At 36.9% G+C, this 16,193-nt stretch overlaps 1 protein-coding gene across 1 annotated transcript in view; it reads left to right on the forward strand.

The window, feature by feature from the left end:
* The window catches only part of MAP7D3 (MAP7 domain containing 3), a 45,055-nt gene that overhangs the window by 1,345 nt on the left and 27,517 nt on the right, over window positions 1–16,193 (forward strand). Inside the window, exons 2-5 of the mRNA XM_053714762.1 lie at window positions 6,019–6,117; window positions 6,198–6,278; window positions 6,536–6,699; window positions 8,197–8,302. Coding sequence (XP_053570737.1) covers window positions 6,019–6,117; window positions 6,198–6,278; window positions 6,536–6,699; window positions 8,197–8,302 — 450 coding nt within the window. The remainder of the gene's footprint in view (window positions 1–6,018; window positions 6,118–6,197; window positions 6,279–6,535; window positions 6,700–8,196; window positions 8,303–16,193) is intronic.

The following is a 16,193-nucleotide window of genomic DNA, read 5'->3' on the forward strand; positions in this document are numbered from 1 at the left end:
GTGCCATGCTGATAGACTCATACCCAAAAAGACTGAGTGCTGTAATAAAATCAAAAGGTGCTTCAACAAAGTATTAGTTTAAGGGTGTGCACACTTATGCAAGCATATTTTATTTTTATATTTTTTCTTCCCTGTGCCTAAAAGATTTGTTTGTTTTTCAATTGAGTTGTACAGTTTATAGGTCACATTAAAGGTGGAAAAAGTTCTGAAATGATTTATCTTTGTCTCATTTTTTTACATCACAGAAACCTGACATTTTAACAGGGTTGTGTAGACTTTTTATATCCACTATGTGTGTGTATATATATATATATATATATGTACATATATGTATATATATATATGTGTGTGTATATATATATATATATATATATATATATATATATATATATATATATATATATATATATATATATATATATATATATATTAGAAATAAAAGAGTGCAGGATAGCGCAGGAGAAACAGCTAGTGTACACAGATCTAAATAAAAGACAATATAATATCATACAGTGTACAAATCAGCAGATCAAGTACCCAGAGCAAAAATGCAGAATGCACTACAGAATATATAAAATATATCATATGTATGTATATATGCAAAGGGTAGAAAAACACAAAGTCCCAAAGATGGATAAACAATGAGGTCAGATAGGTAATCTTCGTCACTTTTTCCCCTTTTGGATGTACACTTACTTCCAGTGCCCTCAGTCGTATGAGGTAAGAATGTAGCAGAATCACAGATGGGCTAAGGCAACTCCCATGGTATGGATCAGATTAAAAAAGGATCTCTGGAGATTGTAGAATCTTGTCACACTTTACTCCTGTAGAAATCCTGCAAACCCTCCAGATACTTGTCCTCTCTTAGTGGATGGAAACTTTCAGTTCCGGTAACCATATATGCAGGAAAAACCAAAAAAGCAGAACATAGTGTAAAACCGTTTTAATGTAAATACAAAGCACAACACACTAAATTCCACTCACATTTCAAATCCTCAACAAATGAGGCATGAACACAGCACATAGATAAAATCAACAACGTCCAGTAATACTTTGTGATAGCAGAAGTCTCCTAGTAAGCACTTATAGATCCAGAGTTTTATGACAAAACTTGGTCCAATACGCATATGGGAAACAAAAGCCTTTTTCAATAATACAATTTACGCGTTTCAAAGGGGTTAATTTGGTATGATTCCCTTCTTCATCAGAGCTCCTATCGTCTTTTATTTAGATCTGTGTACACTAGCTGTTTCTTCTGCGCTATCCTGCACTCTTTTATTTCTATTTTGTATTATTTTAGAGGTGTGAAGGGACACCTGTGCATTTCAGGATTTGGCTGCAAGTTATTTTCAGCTAGGGTGGTGTGTAGAGGGTATTTTAATCTCTATATAGTAGCGCCTTAGGGTGATTTAGGGGCTTTTGTCCTTACTTCATCTATCTTTCTTGTTATATATATCTCAATGTAAATATTTGCATAGGAAATTAGCACACCTAGGCAAGTATCCCCGCTTGCCTTTCCCCAGAAATTCTTAATATACAATATTACCATTGCACAAGAGAATTGTGGGAGATAGATTTCTGGTTGCTGCATTGGTAAAGCTATTTTCATGGTTAAACCAAAATTCATTAAAATTATGGGGGGAGATAAAAAACTGATGAGTTCTGATGAGTTCCAAAAAGAACGAAACAGGCTTGTCTATTGAGTGATTTCTGGTTTGCTGTAAAAATCCTGTTAAAAGGATCACTGTGTCAAAACAGTATTTTGAAGCAAAAAAACTGAGAATTTGCATATTTAATTTGCATATCTTACCCACAATTCTCTTGTGCAATGGTAACATTGTATATTAAGAATTTCTGGGGAAAAGCAAGCGTGGATACTTGCCTAGGTGTGCTAATTTCCTATGCAAATATTTACATTGATTTAATTTTGAGACATAGAGGATTTTAATTTCAGTTTTTTATCTCCCCCCATAATTTTAATGAATTTTTGTTTAACCATGAAAATAGCTTTACCAATGCAGCAACCAGAAATCTATCTCCTGCTGATGAGTTCCAAAAAGAACGAAACAGGCTTGTCTAGTGAGTGATTTCTGGTTTGCTGTAAAAATCCTGTTAAAAGGATCGCCGTGTCAAAACAGTATTTTGAAGCAAAAAAACTGAGAATTTGCATATTTAATTTGCATATCTTACCCACAATTCTCTTGTGCAATGGTAACATTGTATATTAAGAATTTCTGGGGAAAAGCAAGCGGGGATACTTGCCTAGGTGTGCTAATTTCTTATGCAAATATTTACATTTATTTTGAGACATGGAGGATTTTAATTTCGGTTTTGTATCTCCCCCCATAATTTATATATATATATATATATATATATATATATATATATATATATATATATGTATATTTGTGTGTATATTAGGGCTGGGCGATATGGGCAAAAAAAAAATTGCGATTTCTTTTTTTTTAAAAAAAACGTGATTGCGATTTAATCGCAATTTTCTTATAAATAACTATTAACACCTTCATTTTGCATTATAAAGTTTATTTAACACTACAGAATCTTAATGTACATGTTTCTCAATGTCCAATACACTCTTGGAGCATAAAAATACAAACCACAAAATAGTTAAAATAAAATTTGCTGCCTGTGATGTGATTAAATAGTAGCCACTAGCCAGTTATTAGGTTTTATGACACAAACATTGTCATGTTTTCGTGGATAGTCATTCTAACTGTGGACAATGGTATGATTAACAAATGAAGCAGTGTAAGCCACATACACACACACACACACACACACACACACACACACACACACACACACATATATATATATATATGTGTATATGTGTATGTATGTGTGTGTGTATATATATTATATATATGTATGTGTGTGTGTGTGTGTGTGTGTGTGTGTGTGTGTATATATATTGTCAGTATATTTATGAAAATCTTAGCAGTGCTATCCAAATAATATATATAAGTTTATGGCAGGGTTATAAACACAATACAAAGAAATAGAAACCCTTATCAACCATGCACCTACTAAACCATACAATTAATATAAATACCTGAATTCTTTTATTTAGTTAATATCCATGAACATATTGAACTATATTTGCAATAAAAGGAAACTAAATAAAAGTTTATATGCGTTAAAACCAACTCTTAAGATATGCTATCCTTCTTACAAAACCCAGAAAAATATACCTTCACAATTCAGCCTTTTATTTATTTAACACAATGGGACTAAAAACCTTTAACATCTAAGCAATACAATTCTAAACAGTGTTTATAAAACAATAGGATAATATATATATTCTGCTATTTAACTGCAATTTATCCTAATACAAAATTAACTGACAATATCAGAACTTGCATAGATGAGTTACTTGGTCACTCAGACGCAGATTTAAACAATATATGTATATAGGCTGTGAAATGCTAACTTGAGAAAAACACACTGCTTCTTTAAATCTATTAAATACAAATTAACTATGCATATAACTTATCTTACAAAACCTTGAATACGTTACCAAAGTAAAAAGCAGTCGATATCCGATATTCCTTGGTAGGAATTATTTTACCTCAGATCACCAATAAGTGTATATCGCAATCAATGAGAAGGGTAGATTAGCTTTGCTCAAGTAAAGTGGTATCTCACCCCAGCGGGAACCAGTTACAAGTTTTAGCTTCAGCAGAAAATCTGTCTCTTTCTCTCCATTGCATTCACTTTTTATTTGGTTTTCCCATCACTGGTAAATTGTGGGTGGCCCTGCGGGAGCTGACCTTCCCATTGGTTATCTGGGAAGTCTAAATCGGATTGGCCCTTGGAAATTTCATTTTTAACAGCCAGAGAGAACCTTCTGGCTGTAGTTCTCGCAACATAACACCAGGTGGCAGCACAAACAGACACAGCAACATTTGAAACAACTTAAATCAGTATTTCTATGAAATGGTTATTAATTTTATCATAATTTACTGCGACAACTATTCATAATATTTGTTTTGGATAAGTTATATCTTAATGAATTTTCTGATCATTTTGATATGAAACATCACATATCTAACATTATATTAAAATAACTTATATTTCATAGTTATATCACATCAAATATATATCTCATAGTCATATCACATCAAAGTAACTTCCATATTTTCATCTCACTATATTTTAAAAGATGTATGTGAAACTTTATAAACATTTATTTGTATGTTTATATGATATGACTTAATTCATTTCATGCGGCATTCCGTCTCTTTCTAAGATTGATGCTCATGACCAATGGTTGTCTGCAATAAAAATAGAAATAATTATTAGAGATGATCCAATCATTAATATGTGTATGGTCCATAAGTATTTATTTATATTCTTAAAAACACAGAGGCTAAGTAAGATCTTTTGTGTTTTCAAAACATATATATCATTTCTATGTATATCTGAATTTATCTGTCTGAAAAATATAAGCAAAACAGAGGTTATTACACATTTTTGACTGACTAAAACAGTTACCTCCCAAGCTTAGCAAATACCCATGTAATAATAATATAGAATTAGACAATTTCCTAAATTTCTATATTTAATACATTCTGGGGCATGTATTTAAACAGAGAGAGAAAAAAAAAAAATGTTTATTTGCTGTCTGCTTACGTGAACTTCCAGAGTCACACCTTAGCATTTGTCTGTGTTTCCCAAGGCCTTTATTGCTCCACATGGGGTCAATCCATGAGGAATTGTAAAAGTCTTTAAAACAGCATATTTCCTGTTTAGCCAGCAGTGCAGATGTGTATTTGATAATTAACACCCATGTGCATAAAGTTGTTTCTCTATGATTTTGATCAGTTCCAAAAGGGTAATTCAGACATTTCGTCTCCATATATTTGCCTGTATCCTGAAACTATGTTATATTTTAGTTCCTTGCTAAATTATACAATTGCATAATTTAACATATTGAGTGTGTGAGATCTCCCAGAGATAATCCTTTGTTCTCCTTTCAGCCAAGAATGTCTCCTGTGCAATTGGAGTGGGGGAGATCTAATCCTTTGTCCTACAGACCATGTTCACATCCACAGATTTATTAAATAAAGTTAAATATATTTCTATATATTATTTAATAATATTTCAAATACCTTGACAATATATATATATATATATATATATATATATATATATATATATATATATATATATATATATATATATATATATATATATATATATATATATAAAATGTGTGTGTGTGTGTGTGTGTGTATATAAATAAAATATTTTTTTTTTCTTCTTTTTTAAAAATTGTAATTTGACTGAAAATGAGCCCTGCCCCTGTCCAGGAATCCATTACAGGCATATAGCAGTAGGGTGGGGGGCTGCTCCTTTAAGAAATGCTGTGCTTTGCTGATATAAAATACATTGTAGATGCAGTTAAGTTAACCCAGCAGCAGAGGGGACTGCAGTTTTAGCCTTTTTGGGAGCCGTGGGGTTAACTGCATCTGCTATGTATTTGAGCCGTTTCTCAGAGAGCAGGAGATTGTGTGGGAGGTTCCATAATGTTTACATACCCTAAGTTTCAGACTACAGACGTCACTCGCTAGGGGGAAATATAAATAAGTGGCTTTCCCTCCTCTTCATTCCTGCATGGGCTGGGCTCTGCTTTTAGATTTCTAGATTGATCCGCTGCTTATGAGAACAGAAAGTGAAAGTAAAAGAGCCATTTTACAAATGTGTGCTAAAAGCAACCACTAGATGGAGCTGGTTTGCAAGAAATCACAAATAAATCAATGCATTACAGCCACTTCTAAAGGAATTTTTTATGTAGGAAAAAATCACGATTCCTCACGGTTTTAAAATTGCGGCGATTAATCACAGTTTTAAATTGCATATGCGATTAATAGTGCAGCCCTAGTGTGTATATATATATATATATATATATATATATATATTATATATTAAAAAAAAATATATCCTCTGTCTTATATGTATGTACATTCTAAGTTTGGCTTTCTTTTCTTTGCGTAGTTGCTGCAACGCAAGCACTAGCTGAAGAAAGAAGAAGCCAAAGTGGAAGTAGCCCAATACCCGGTTCTTCTGCCATAAATACAAAGACTACTAAGCCAGGTAATTCTCTTTATAACAATAGAATCTTTTTAGTAAATGATACATCACGTATGTTTATTTATACTCTTCCGATTTTATAGTAATTGATGGTTCAGCTTTAAGAACAGATGAAAGGCAGAGGTTAGCTCGGGAACGCAGAGAAGAGCGTGAGAAGCTAAATGGTAGGTTAATACCTGTCTAGGTATTTGTTAACTTTACCATTGTCTAGGTTTATGCTTGGTTAGTGCTGTCATTAGTCCTACAAATTGCACTGCTCTTCTCAAACACTTCTGCTTTCCTTTGGTTTGTATAAGTTATGCACAGTGCATGTCCTTACACTTATTTTGTGTTACTTGTCTTTTGCTGTAGAGACATCTTTATGCACTCCCTGAAAGTTTTTTTTAACTTTTTTTTATTTCTTATTTTAAATTGAATGTAGCTGCCAGAGATTCTCAAATAATTGCAAGAGAGAAAAAAGCAAAACTCCAGTATGAAAAACAAATGGAAGATAAACTTAGAAAACTGGAGGAACAAAAGCAAAAGGATGAACAGAAGAGGATAGCGGTTTCAGAAAAAAGGAAACAGAAAATTCTTGAAGAAAAGGTTCTATATTTTCTTTTATATATTTATGAAATCTTAGGAGCTGATGTGAATAAAACAACTGATGACCATTTGTTATCTCTGATTAATGTGACATCACTTCCTACCACAGCTGTGTAACCCTATATACCATATTTATTTCCCTATTGGTCAAGTTATATAGTCTTGCAATCGCCTCTTGGTTATATAATTTTTGTATACATTTGTTTGCCTTTGTTGATTTTGTTTGTTAACAATATAGTTCAAAGTGTTCAATACATGCTTCAACTACAGTTAACAATTGTGTGCATGCTGCCTATATAAGACACTCATAGTTAATTCTCACACCAAAATAATCAGCGCTAAAATGGAAACGGAGATCAAATAAAAAACACAAAAAATTTAAAAAGTACCTAGCAGCACTTAGTAACAACGGTGTCTGATAAACAATACGCCAATATAAAAGAATAAGTGCTTATATTATACAATATGCAAAACAGAATGCAGTACATATAAGGGTTAAAAAACCCCAGCAATCTTATTAGACCGCTATTGTCAAGTGTATAGTCACCAACTGAGAAATTCTGACTGTATATGAATGGAGTAAGTTCTCAGTAATGGATCCCACACAATCTCTACTTGATGATGATAAAAAACGTAAAATCCGGTAATGCTGCTTGAATTAAATACATGCCGTTGGCGTTTCTCCTTGAAAGTAGATATCTGGAAAACAAAACACAAGCACAACCCAGATTCAAAGTAACTTAATGATTTCTTCATACAGATTTGCTGATTTCACCCGGTTTTTCAGCATAATCTCCAGAGATACCAACGATCCCTCTGCTCACCAGAATGATAAGTTAAAATGGCCAAACCAGGGTATTAAAAATGAAACAACCAAGTAGCCAAACGCCTCAGACTCAACGCGTTTCCTCTGCCACCTTAGCAGACTTTTTCAAGAGATTCACAGAGTGTATTGTGTAATCCGTAACCGAAATGGAGCTAAAAATACCGCTCCTTCACACACCCACTCACTAATTGGGCAAAACATGAGCCGTGATAGTGACTATATACAGATTGCAACAACTATGCAGGTGTAGCGTTTTAAAAATGCTAGGATTTACCATTACTAAAAATAAATTGGATTTTCAGTGATCACTATGCTAAACTTAACCTTTTTTTCAATGATGTGACGTTTCTACCTTTAAACCAATAGTCGTGATAGCTGTACGGCACTGTTCTTTATGCTAGCACCGCTATTGCTTTAGAGGTAAAAAAGGTCACCTCATTGAAAAAAGTGCACTGTGCCGTGGGTGGCCGAAACCGCTGAGTTTAGCTAGGAGGCTGCGACTCAGAAAGGGTAAGTTTATCACACTTTTTTACAAAGTGGTCACTGAAAATCCTATTTATTTTTAGTTAGCGTTTTTGAAATGCTAGGATTTACCATCAATTTAAGTAACAGCATCTTAGATGATTATTAAAAACAAATTCACACATCATAATTTCAACTCTATATTATAGGAACGCCGGGAAGCAAATGTACGTCAAACTATTGAAAAAAGCAGTCAACTAGAGCAGCGACAAAAAAGGTGGTCTTGGAGTGGATCAGAGACAGACTGCAATAGTGGTAAATTTTAAATGAATACATATTCTGTGAATTGGTTATGAGACTTCTATTTGATTAGTAGTCATTATAGGATATTGCAAACAAACTGAAAATCGTAAAGGGACTAGATGTAAGTTCATAAGCACTTGACATTATTTAGTTTAGTTTATGTGGAACACTATAAAATGGAAAAAGAAAACTAATTGAAGACAATGTAAACAATGCCAACCTGCACCCATAGTTCTTCACCTTTGCAGTGTGTTAAATTCTAGCCCCTTTACCAATTTTTATAGTTTTTGAAGGGATATCAGCTATTAAACACTTCTTAGAAGATTCAAGATTAGGCAGCTCTCAGTAATAAATAAATAGCACTACAATCTTGTAAGAACATATAAGTTAAACAAGAAAATGCTCTGATAGAGCATTTTATTATTGCACTATTGGTTGTATATAACTGTGTAGTTACTAAACTACAGAGCAGCAATGCATTACTGGGAGCTAGCTAAATACATTTAATAACAGAATTCAATTAAAAGTTTTTTTTTTTAAATGCTATTGGCAGTGCTATAAAATGCTTTAATTCTTTCTTTAAAAATGTACAAATGTTAGTGAATGTTTTGTGTATAACTTCCTAGACATTGCTCCAACTGTCCTCTCCTATATATCTTCAGTCACTTCCCATCATAAAATATCAGAAAATGTTGGAAGCAAACAGGCACATTTGGCCTGGTTTAGCTTTGTCACAGAGGTGATGCAAAAGCTCTCTAGGTACAGAAGGCATCTTGTCTGTGTTTGAAATAGTCTATAACTACATTAGGGGGAGAGGTTACTAAATAGGCTTTTCAGAAAACCACAGAAATGTATTTCATATGATGATGAGTCCATAGGGAATCCTTAACATGTTATATTTTCTTCTTAAATGGAAAGAGTCCACAGCTGCATTCATTACTTTTGGGAATTAAGAACTTGGCCACCAGGAGGAGGCAAAGACAACCCAGCCAAAGGCTTAAATACTCCTCCCACTACCCTCATCCCCCAGTCATTCTTTGCCTTTCGCCCCAGGAGGTTGGCAGAGAAGTGTCAGAATTTCTTTCTAATGAGACGGTGAGTCCACGGATCATCATAATTACTATTGGGAATATCACTCCTGACTAGCAGGAGGAGGCAAAGAGCACCACAGCAAAGCTGTTAAATACCACTCCCCTTACCCGCAACCCCCAGTCATTCTCTTTGCTTGCATCAGTTACAAGGAAGGGGTAAAGTTTGGTGCCTGATTCTTCAATCAAGTTTATTTTTTTTCCTGGGGTTTAGCTGTATTCCTCTTCAGTAGAGCAGTGGTGGCTTTTAAGTATATTGGGAACTTGTGGGGTATAATCCTCACTGTGCCTCCCAAACTGTTATTTGCTGTCCTATTTTGAAAGCCTGTGTAAGTTTACTCAGTCTTTCTTTTTCACAGGACCATGTGAGGAGGTTGCCTCTCAAACCGGGTGAGCGGCCCTGATGCCGGGCAGTGTTAAATGCAGGTACGTGCTATAGGCTCTTCTATGTAAGGGAGAGTATGCTTTTTAGAAATTCTGCATTAATTTATGGGACAAGATATATCCTAGTAGAATATTTTTGAGGGCAGTGTGCAGGCTCTTCAGGTGATATTTGTTGAGAGACTGTTTCCCCTTTGTTGGTATTGAAAGGGTTAACCAGCTTGTGAGGCAATATTTTTTATTATGATAGATTGAAACATGCTATATGTAATCTTTCTGATACTTTGGAGAGCTTGATTAGCATTAAACACGCTGTGTGAGTTGTTTGATGTACTGGGCTTGTTTTTTCACATATAGCAAGACGCTAGAATATCAGTACAAATTGGATGTTTGTATATTCTCAATGTGACTGAACAGACTGTTCATTGTGTCTGATTTAAGAAGCTGATTTTCTGAGGCTTTATCCGGAGTGTTTCCCCTGGGCTTAGGATGTTAGTTTGCGCGCCTGACTTTGGCTCCGCCTTCTTAGTTGTTGATGAAGAATTGAGCGGCGCCATTTCTATGGGTCTCCTGTTGTGCTCTCGTGACCTGCGTTCCTCTCTGAGTGATCGGAGCAGCGGGTCTAGCTGTAGAGCTGGTCTCCAGCTCTGGTCGGATAGATTATCAGTCTAAGCCCCTTCATATGCGTTGTCATACGATTCGTGATGGCCCCAGGAAATGGTGCATTTAATAATTTTTTGTTTACGTTACCGCCAGTAGGCGGAGGAATTTTTTTTAAACTGGTATATAGTTAACTCCAGTTACAAGTCCTGGAACTGTAAAGCCCTACATTGAGTATATGTGCATGACATGCTGTATAAAGCTGTAGTAAAACATTTCAATATGATCCTACACTTTACCATATTAAAAAGGGTGAATCAAATAATAATCATAGGTGAATTAAGACCTTGATGTTTAGCAATGTGCTTATATAGAGGAAAAGTGGAACAGGGTCTGTTCATATTTTTATTTTTGCTTTTAAGCTGACTGTATTTGCATGCTTAAGCTCCATTATTCCTTTCCCACTATTAGTAGGATTTGTACATTTTATTATCCAGTATGAGAGTGGAACAGGGGTCTTTACCTGTGTGTGTATGTGTGTGTATGTATATATATATATATATATATATATATATGTATGTATATATATATATATATATATGTATGTATGTATGTATATATATATATATATATATGTATGTATGTATATATATATATATATATATATATGTATGTATGTATATATATATGTATGTATATATGTATGTATATATGTATGTATGTATATATATATGTATGTATGTATATATATATGTATATATATATATATATATATATATAATATATATATAAATATAAATTCTGGGTCCTCCTGTATGTTTATTGTAGCCTCATGTCTCTCAGACCGATGCTGCTTAGACTATGTTGCAGTTTTCTCCTTTATGTCCCAAGCCTCTATGGTGTCACATGCAGTGCCCTGCGGTTCCTCTCAATCTCTAGAGGAGTGTATTTGTATACAGATTTTATAACTATAGTATCCTCTGTGGCTGGTCTGTTTCTCTTGTAACGGTCTATCCGGTCCACGGGTTCATCCATTACTTGTGGGATATTCTCCTTCTCAACAGGAAGTTGCAAGAGGACACCCACAGCAGAGCTGTCTATATAGCTCCTCCCCTAACTGCCACCCCCAGTCATTCTCTTGCAACTCTCGACAAGATAGGAAGTGTACGAGAGATGTGGTGACTTAGTGTAGTTTTTACCTTCAATCAAGAGTTTGTTATTTTTAAACGGTACCGGCATTGTACTGTTTTACTCTCAGGCAGAAATTGAAGAAGAATCTGCCTGGAGGTTGATGATCTTAGCGGTTTGTAACTAAGGTCCATTGCTGTTCTCACACATAACTGAAGAGTATGGAAAGAAAACTTCAGTTGGCGGGACGGTTTGCAGATTACCTGCTTTGAGGTATGTTCAGTATATTTATTTCTAGAGAGATGATAAGGTCTAGAAAATGCTGAGAGCCTTGTATATTTGAGGTAAGCCTGATGCATGATTTGACGACTGGGATCATGCTTACAAAAAAGGGTAATATTCATGTTAATACTCATATTACTTAGTGTCAAAACGTTTGCATGGTTTATAGAAAAAAACGTTTTTTCTCTGAGGGTGATAAATCTTTATTTCTCTTGTTAAGTGTAGTCAGTCCACGGGTCATCCATTACTTATGGAATATATCTCTTCCTAACAGGAAGCTGCAAGAGGATCACCCAGCAGAGCTGCTATATAGCTCCTCCCCTCACATGTCATATTCAGTCATTCTCTTGCAGCCTAACTAAGATAGGTCGCTGTGAGAGGTCTGTGGTGTTTTTTAACTTAGTTTATTTCTACAATCAAAAGTTTGTTATTTTAAATGGCACCGGAGTGTGCTGTTTATTCTCAGGCAGCATTAGAAGAAGAATCTGCCTGCGTTTTCTATGATCTTAGCAGACGTAACTAAGATCCACTGGCTGTTCTCATCTGAGGAGTGAGGTAACTTCAGAGAAGGGGAATAGCATGCAGGGCCCCCCTGCAAAAGAGGTATGTGCAGTAAATTATTTTTCTGAGGAATGGAATTGACTGAGGAAATACTGCTGATACCAATGTAACGTAAGTTCAGCCTTAAATGCAGTGATAGCGACTGGTATTAGGCTGATGAGTGTGTGTACACTGAATGTATTTTTCTAAGGAATGGAATTGACTCTGAAAATACTGTTAATACTGAAATAATGTATGAGCCTTAACTGCAGTAAAAGCGACTGGTAGCAGGCTTATTAATAACACTTCATAACTTTTAAACTGTATGTTCAAAACGTTTAATGGCATGTTAATCGTTTTTTGTGAGGTACTTGGTGATAAAACTTATTGGGGCATGATTTTTACCACATGGCCATCTTTGTTTTCTGCATAGAAACAGTTTTCTGAGCTTCCCCACTGTTGTAATATGAGTGGGAGGGGCCTATTTTAGCGCTTTTTTGCGCAGTAAAAATTCAGTCACAATCTGTCTACTTCATCCTCCATGATCCAGATCGTCTCTAGAGAGCTCAGGGGTCTTCAAAATTCATTTTGAGGGAGGTAATCAGTCACAGCAGACCTGTGACAGTGTGTTTTGACTGTGAGAAAAACGTTAATTATTAAATTGTTAATCCGTTTTTGGGTATTAAGGGGTTAATCATCCATTTGCTGGTGGGTGCAATCCTTTGCTAACTTAATACATTTACTGTGAAAAATTGGTTGCTATAACTATTTTGGTTCATTGTTATTTCAACTGTGACAGCTTTTTGTGCTTCTTAAAGGCACAGTAGCGTTTTTTATATTGCTTGTAAATTTATTTAAAAAAGTATTTCCAAGCTTGCTAGTCTCATTGCTAGTCTGTTTAAACATGTCTGACACAGATGAATCTCTTTGTTCACTATGTTTAAAGGCCAATGTGGAGCCCAATAGAAATGTATGTACTAATTGCATTGATGCTACTTTAAATAAAAGTCAATCTTTACATGTAAAGAAATTATCACCAGACAACGAGGGGGAAGTTATGCCGACTAACTCTCCTCACGTGTCAGTACCTTCGCCTCCCGCTCAGGAGATGCGTGATTTTGTGGCGCCAAGTACATCAGGGAGGCCCTTACAAATCACTTTGCAAGACATGGCTACTGTTATGACAGAAGTATTATCTAAATTGCCAGAATTAAGAGGCAAGCGCATTAGCTCTGGGTTAAGGACAGAGCGCGCGGATGAGGTGAAAGCCATGTCAGATACTGCGTCACAGTTTGCAGAACGTGAAGACGGAGAGCTTCATTCTGTGGGTGACGGATCTGATCCAGGGAGACTGGATTCAGAGATTTCTAATTTTAAATTTAAGCTTGAGAACCTCCGCATATTGCTAGGGGAGGTATTAGCGGCTCTGAATGATTGTAACACGGTTGCAATTCCAGAAAAATTATGTAGGTTGGATAGATACTATGCGGTACCGGTGTGTACTGACGTGTTTCCTATACCTAAAAGGCTTAAAGAGATTATTAGCAAGGAGTGGGATAGACCTGGTGTGCCCTTTTCCCCTCCTCCCATATTTAGGAAAATGTTTCCTATAGACGCCACCACTCGAGACTTATGGCAGACGGTCCCTAAGGTGGAGGGAGCAGTTTCTACTTTAGCTAAGGGTACCACTATCCCGGTGGAGGATAGTTGTGCCTTTTCAGATCCAATGGATAAGAAATTAGAGGGTTACCTTAAGAAAATGTTTGTTCAACAAGGTTTTATCTTACAGCCCCTTGCATGCATTGCGCCTGTCACTGCTGCGGCGGCATTCTGGTTTGAGTCTCTGGACAGCTCCATTGGATGAAATTATGAACAAGCTTAAAGCACTTAAGCTAGCTAACGCATTTGTTTCTGATGCCGTCGTACATTTAACCAAACTTACGGCTAAGAACTCCGGATTCGCCATCCAAGCGCGCAGATCGCTATGGCTTAAATCCTGGTCAGCTGACGTGACTTCTAAATCTAAATTGCTTAATATTCCTTTCAAAGGGCAGACCTTATTGGGCCCGGCTTGAAAGAAATTATAGCTGACATTACGGGAGGTAAGGGCCATGCTCTACCTCAGGACAGGGCCAAATCAAAGGCCAAACAGTCTAATTTTCGTGCCTTTCGTAACTTCAAGGCCGGAGCAGCATCAACTTCCTCCGCTCCAAAACAGGAAGGAGCTGTTGCTCGTTACAGGCAGGGCTGGAAAGTTAACCAGTCCTGGAACAAGGGCAAGCAGGCCAAGAAACCTGCTGCTTGCCCCCAAGACAGCATGAAGAGAGGGCCCCCTATCCGGAAACGGATCTAGTGGGGGGCAGACTTTCTCTCTTCGCCCAGGCTTGGGCAAGAGATGTCCAGGATCCCTGGGCGTTGGAGATCATATCTCAGGGATATCTCCTGGACTTCAAAACTTCTCCTCCATCTTTCAAGGTTATCAGCAAACCAAATAAAGAAAGAGGCGTTTCTACGCTGTGTACAAGACCCTTTACTTATGGGGGTGATCCACCCAGTTCCACGGACGGAACACGGGCAGGGATTCTATTCAAATCTATTTGTGGTTCCCAAGAAAGAGGGAACCTTCAGACCAATCTTGGACTTAAAAATCCTAAACAAATTTCTAAGAGTTCCATCATTCAAAATGGAAACTATTCGAACCATCCTTCCCATGATCCAAGAGGGTCAGTACATGACCACAGTGGATTTAAAGGATGCCTACCTTCACATACCGATTCACAAGGATCATTATCGGTACCTAAGATTTGCTTTCCTAGACAGGCATTACCAGTTTGTAGCTCTTCCCTTCGGATTAGCTACGGCTCCAAGAATCTTTACAAAAGTTCTGGGCTCACTTCTGGCGGTACTAAGACCGCGAGGCATAGCGGTGACTCCGTACCTAGACGACATTCTGATACAAGCGTCAAGTTTTCAAACTGCCAAGTCTCATACAGAGATAGTTCTGGCATTTCTGAGGTCGCATGGGTGGAAGGTGAACGTGGAAAAGAGTTCTCTATTACCACTTACAAGAGTTCCCTTTCTAGGGACTCTTATAGATTCTGTAGAGTTGAAAATTTACCTGACAGAGGCCAGGTTATCAAAACTTCTAAATGCTTGCCGTGTCCTTCATTCCATTCCACACCCGTCAGTAGCTCAGTGCATGGAAGTAATCGGCTTAATGGTAGCGGCAATGGACATAGTACCATTTGCGCGCCTGCATCTCAGACCGCTGCAATTGTGCATGCTAAGTCAGTGGAACGGGGATTACTCAGATTTGTCCCCCCTACTAAGTCTGGATCAAGAGACCAGAGATTCTCTTCTATGGTGGCTCTCTCGGCCACATCTGTCCAAGGGGATGACCTTTCGCAGGCCAGATTGGACGATTGTAACAGACGCCAGCCTTCTAGGCTGGGGCGCAGTCTGGAACTCCCTGAAAGCTCAGGGATTATGGACTCAGGAGGAGAAACTCCTCCCAATAAATATTCTGGAATTAAGAGCAATATTCAATGCTCTCCTAGCTTGGCCTCAGTTAGCAACTCTGAGGTTCATCAGATTTCAGTCGGACAACATCACGACTGTGGCTTACATCAACCATCAAGGGGGAACCAGAAGTTCCCTTGCGATGTTGGAAGTCTCAAAGATAATTCGCTGGGCAGAGTCTCACTCTTGCCACCTGTCAGCGATTTACATCCCAGGAGTAGAGAACTGGGTGGCGGATTTTCTAAGTCGCCAGACTTTTCATCCGGGGGAGTGGGATCTTCATCCGGAGGTCTTTGCTCAACTGATTCATCGTTGGGGCAAACCAGATCTGGATCTCATGGCGTCTCGCCAGAACGCCAAGCTTC

Source organism: Bombina bombina, chromosome 1, assembly GCF_027579735.1.
Source record: "Bombina bombina isolate aBomBom1 chromosome 1, aBomBom1.pri, whole genome shotgun sequence".
NCBI classification, from domain to species: Eukaryota; Metazoa; Chordata; class Amphibia; order Anura; family Bombinatoridae; genus Bombina; species Bombina bombina.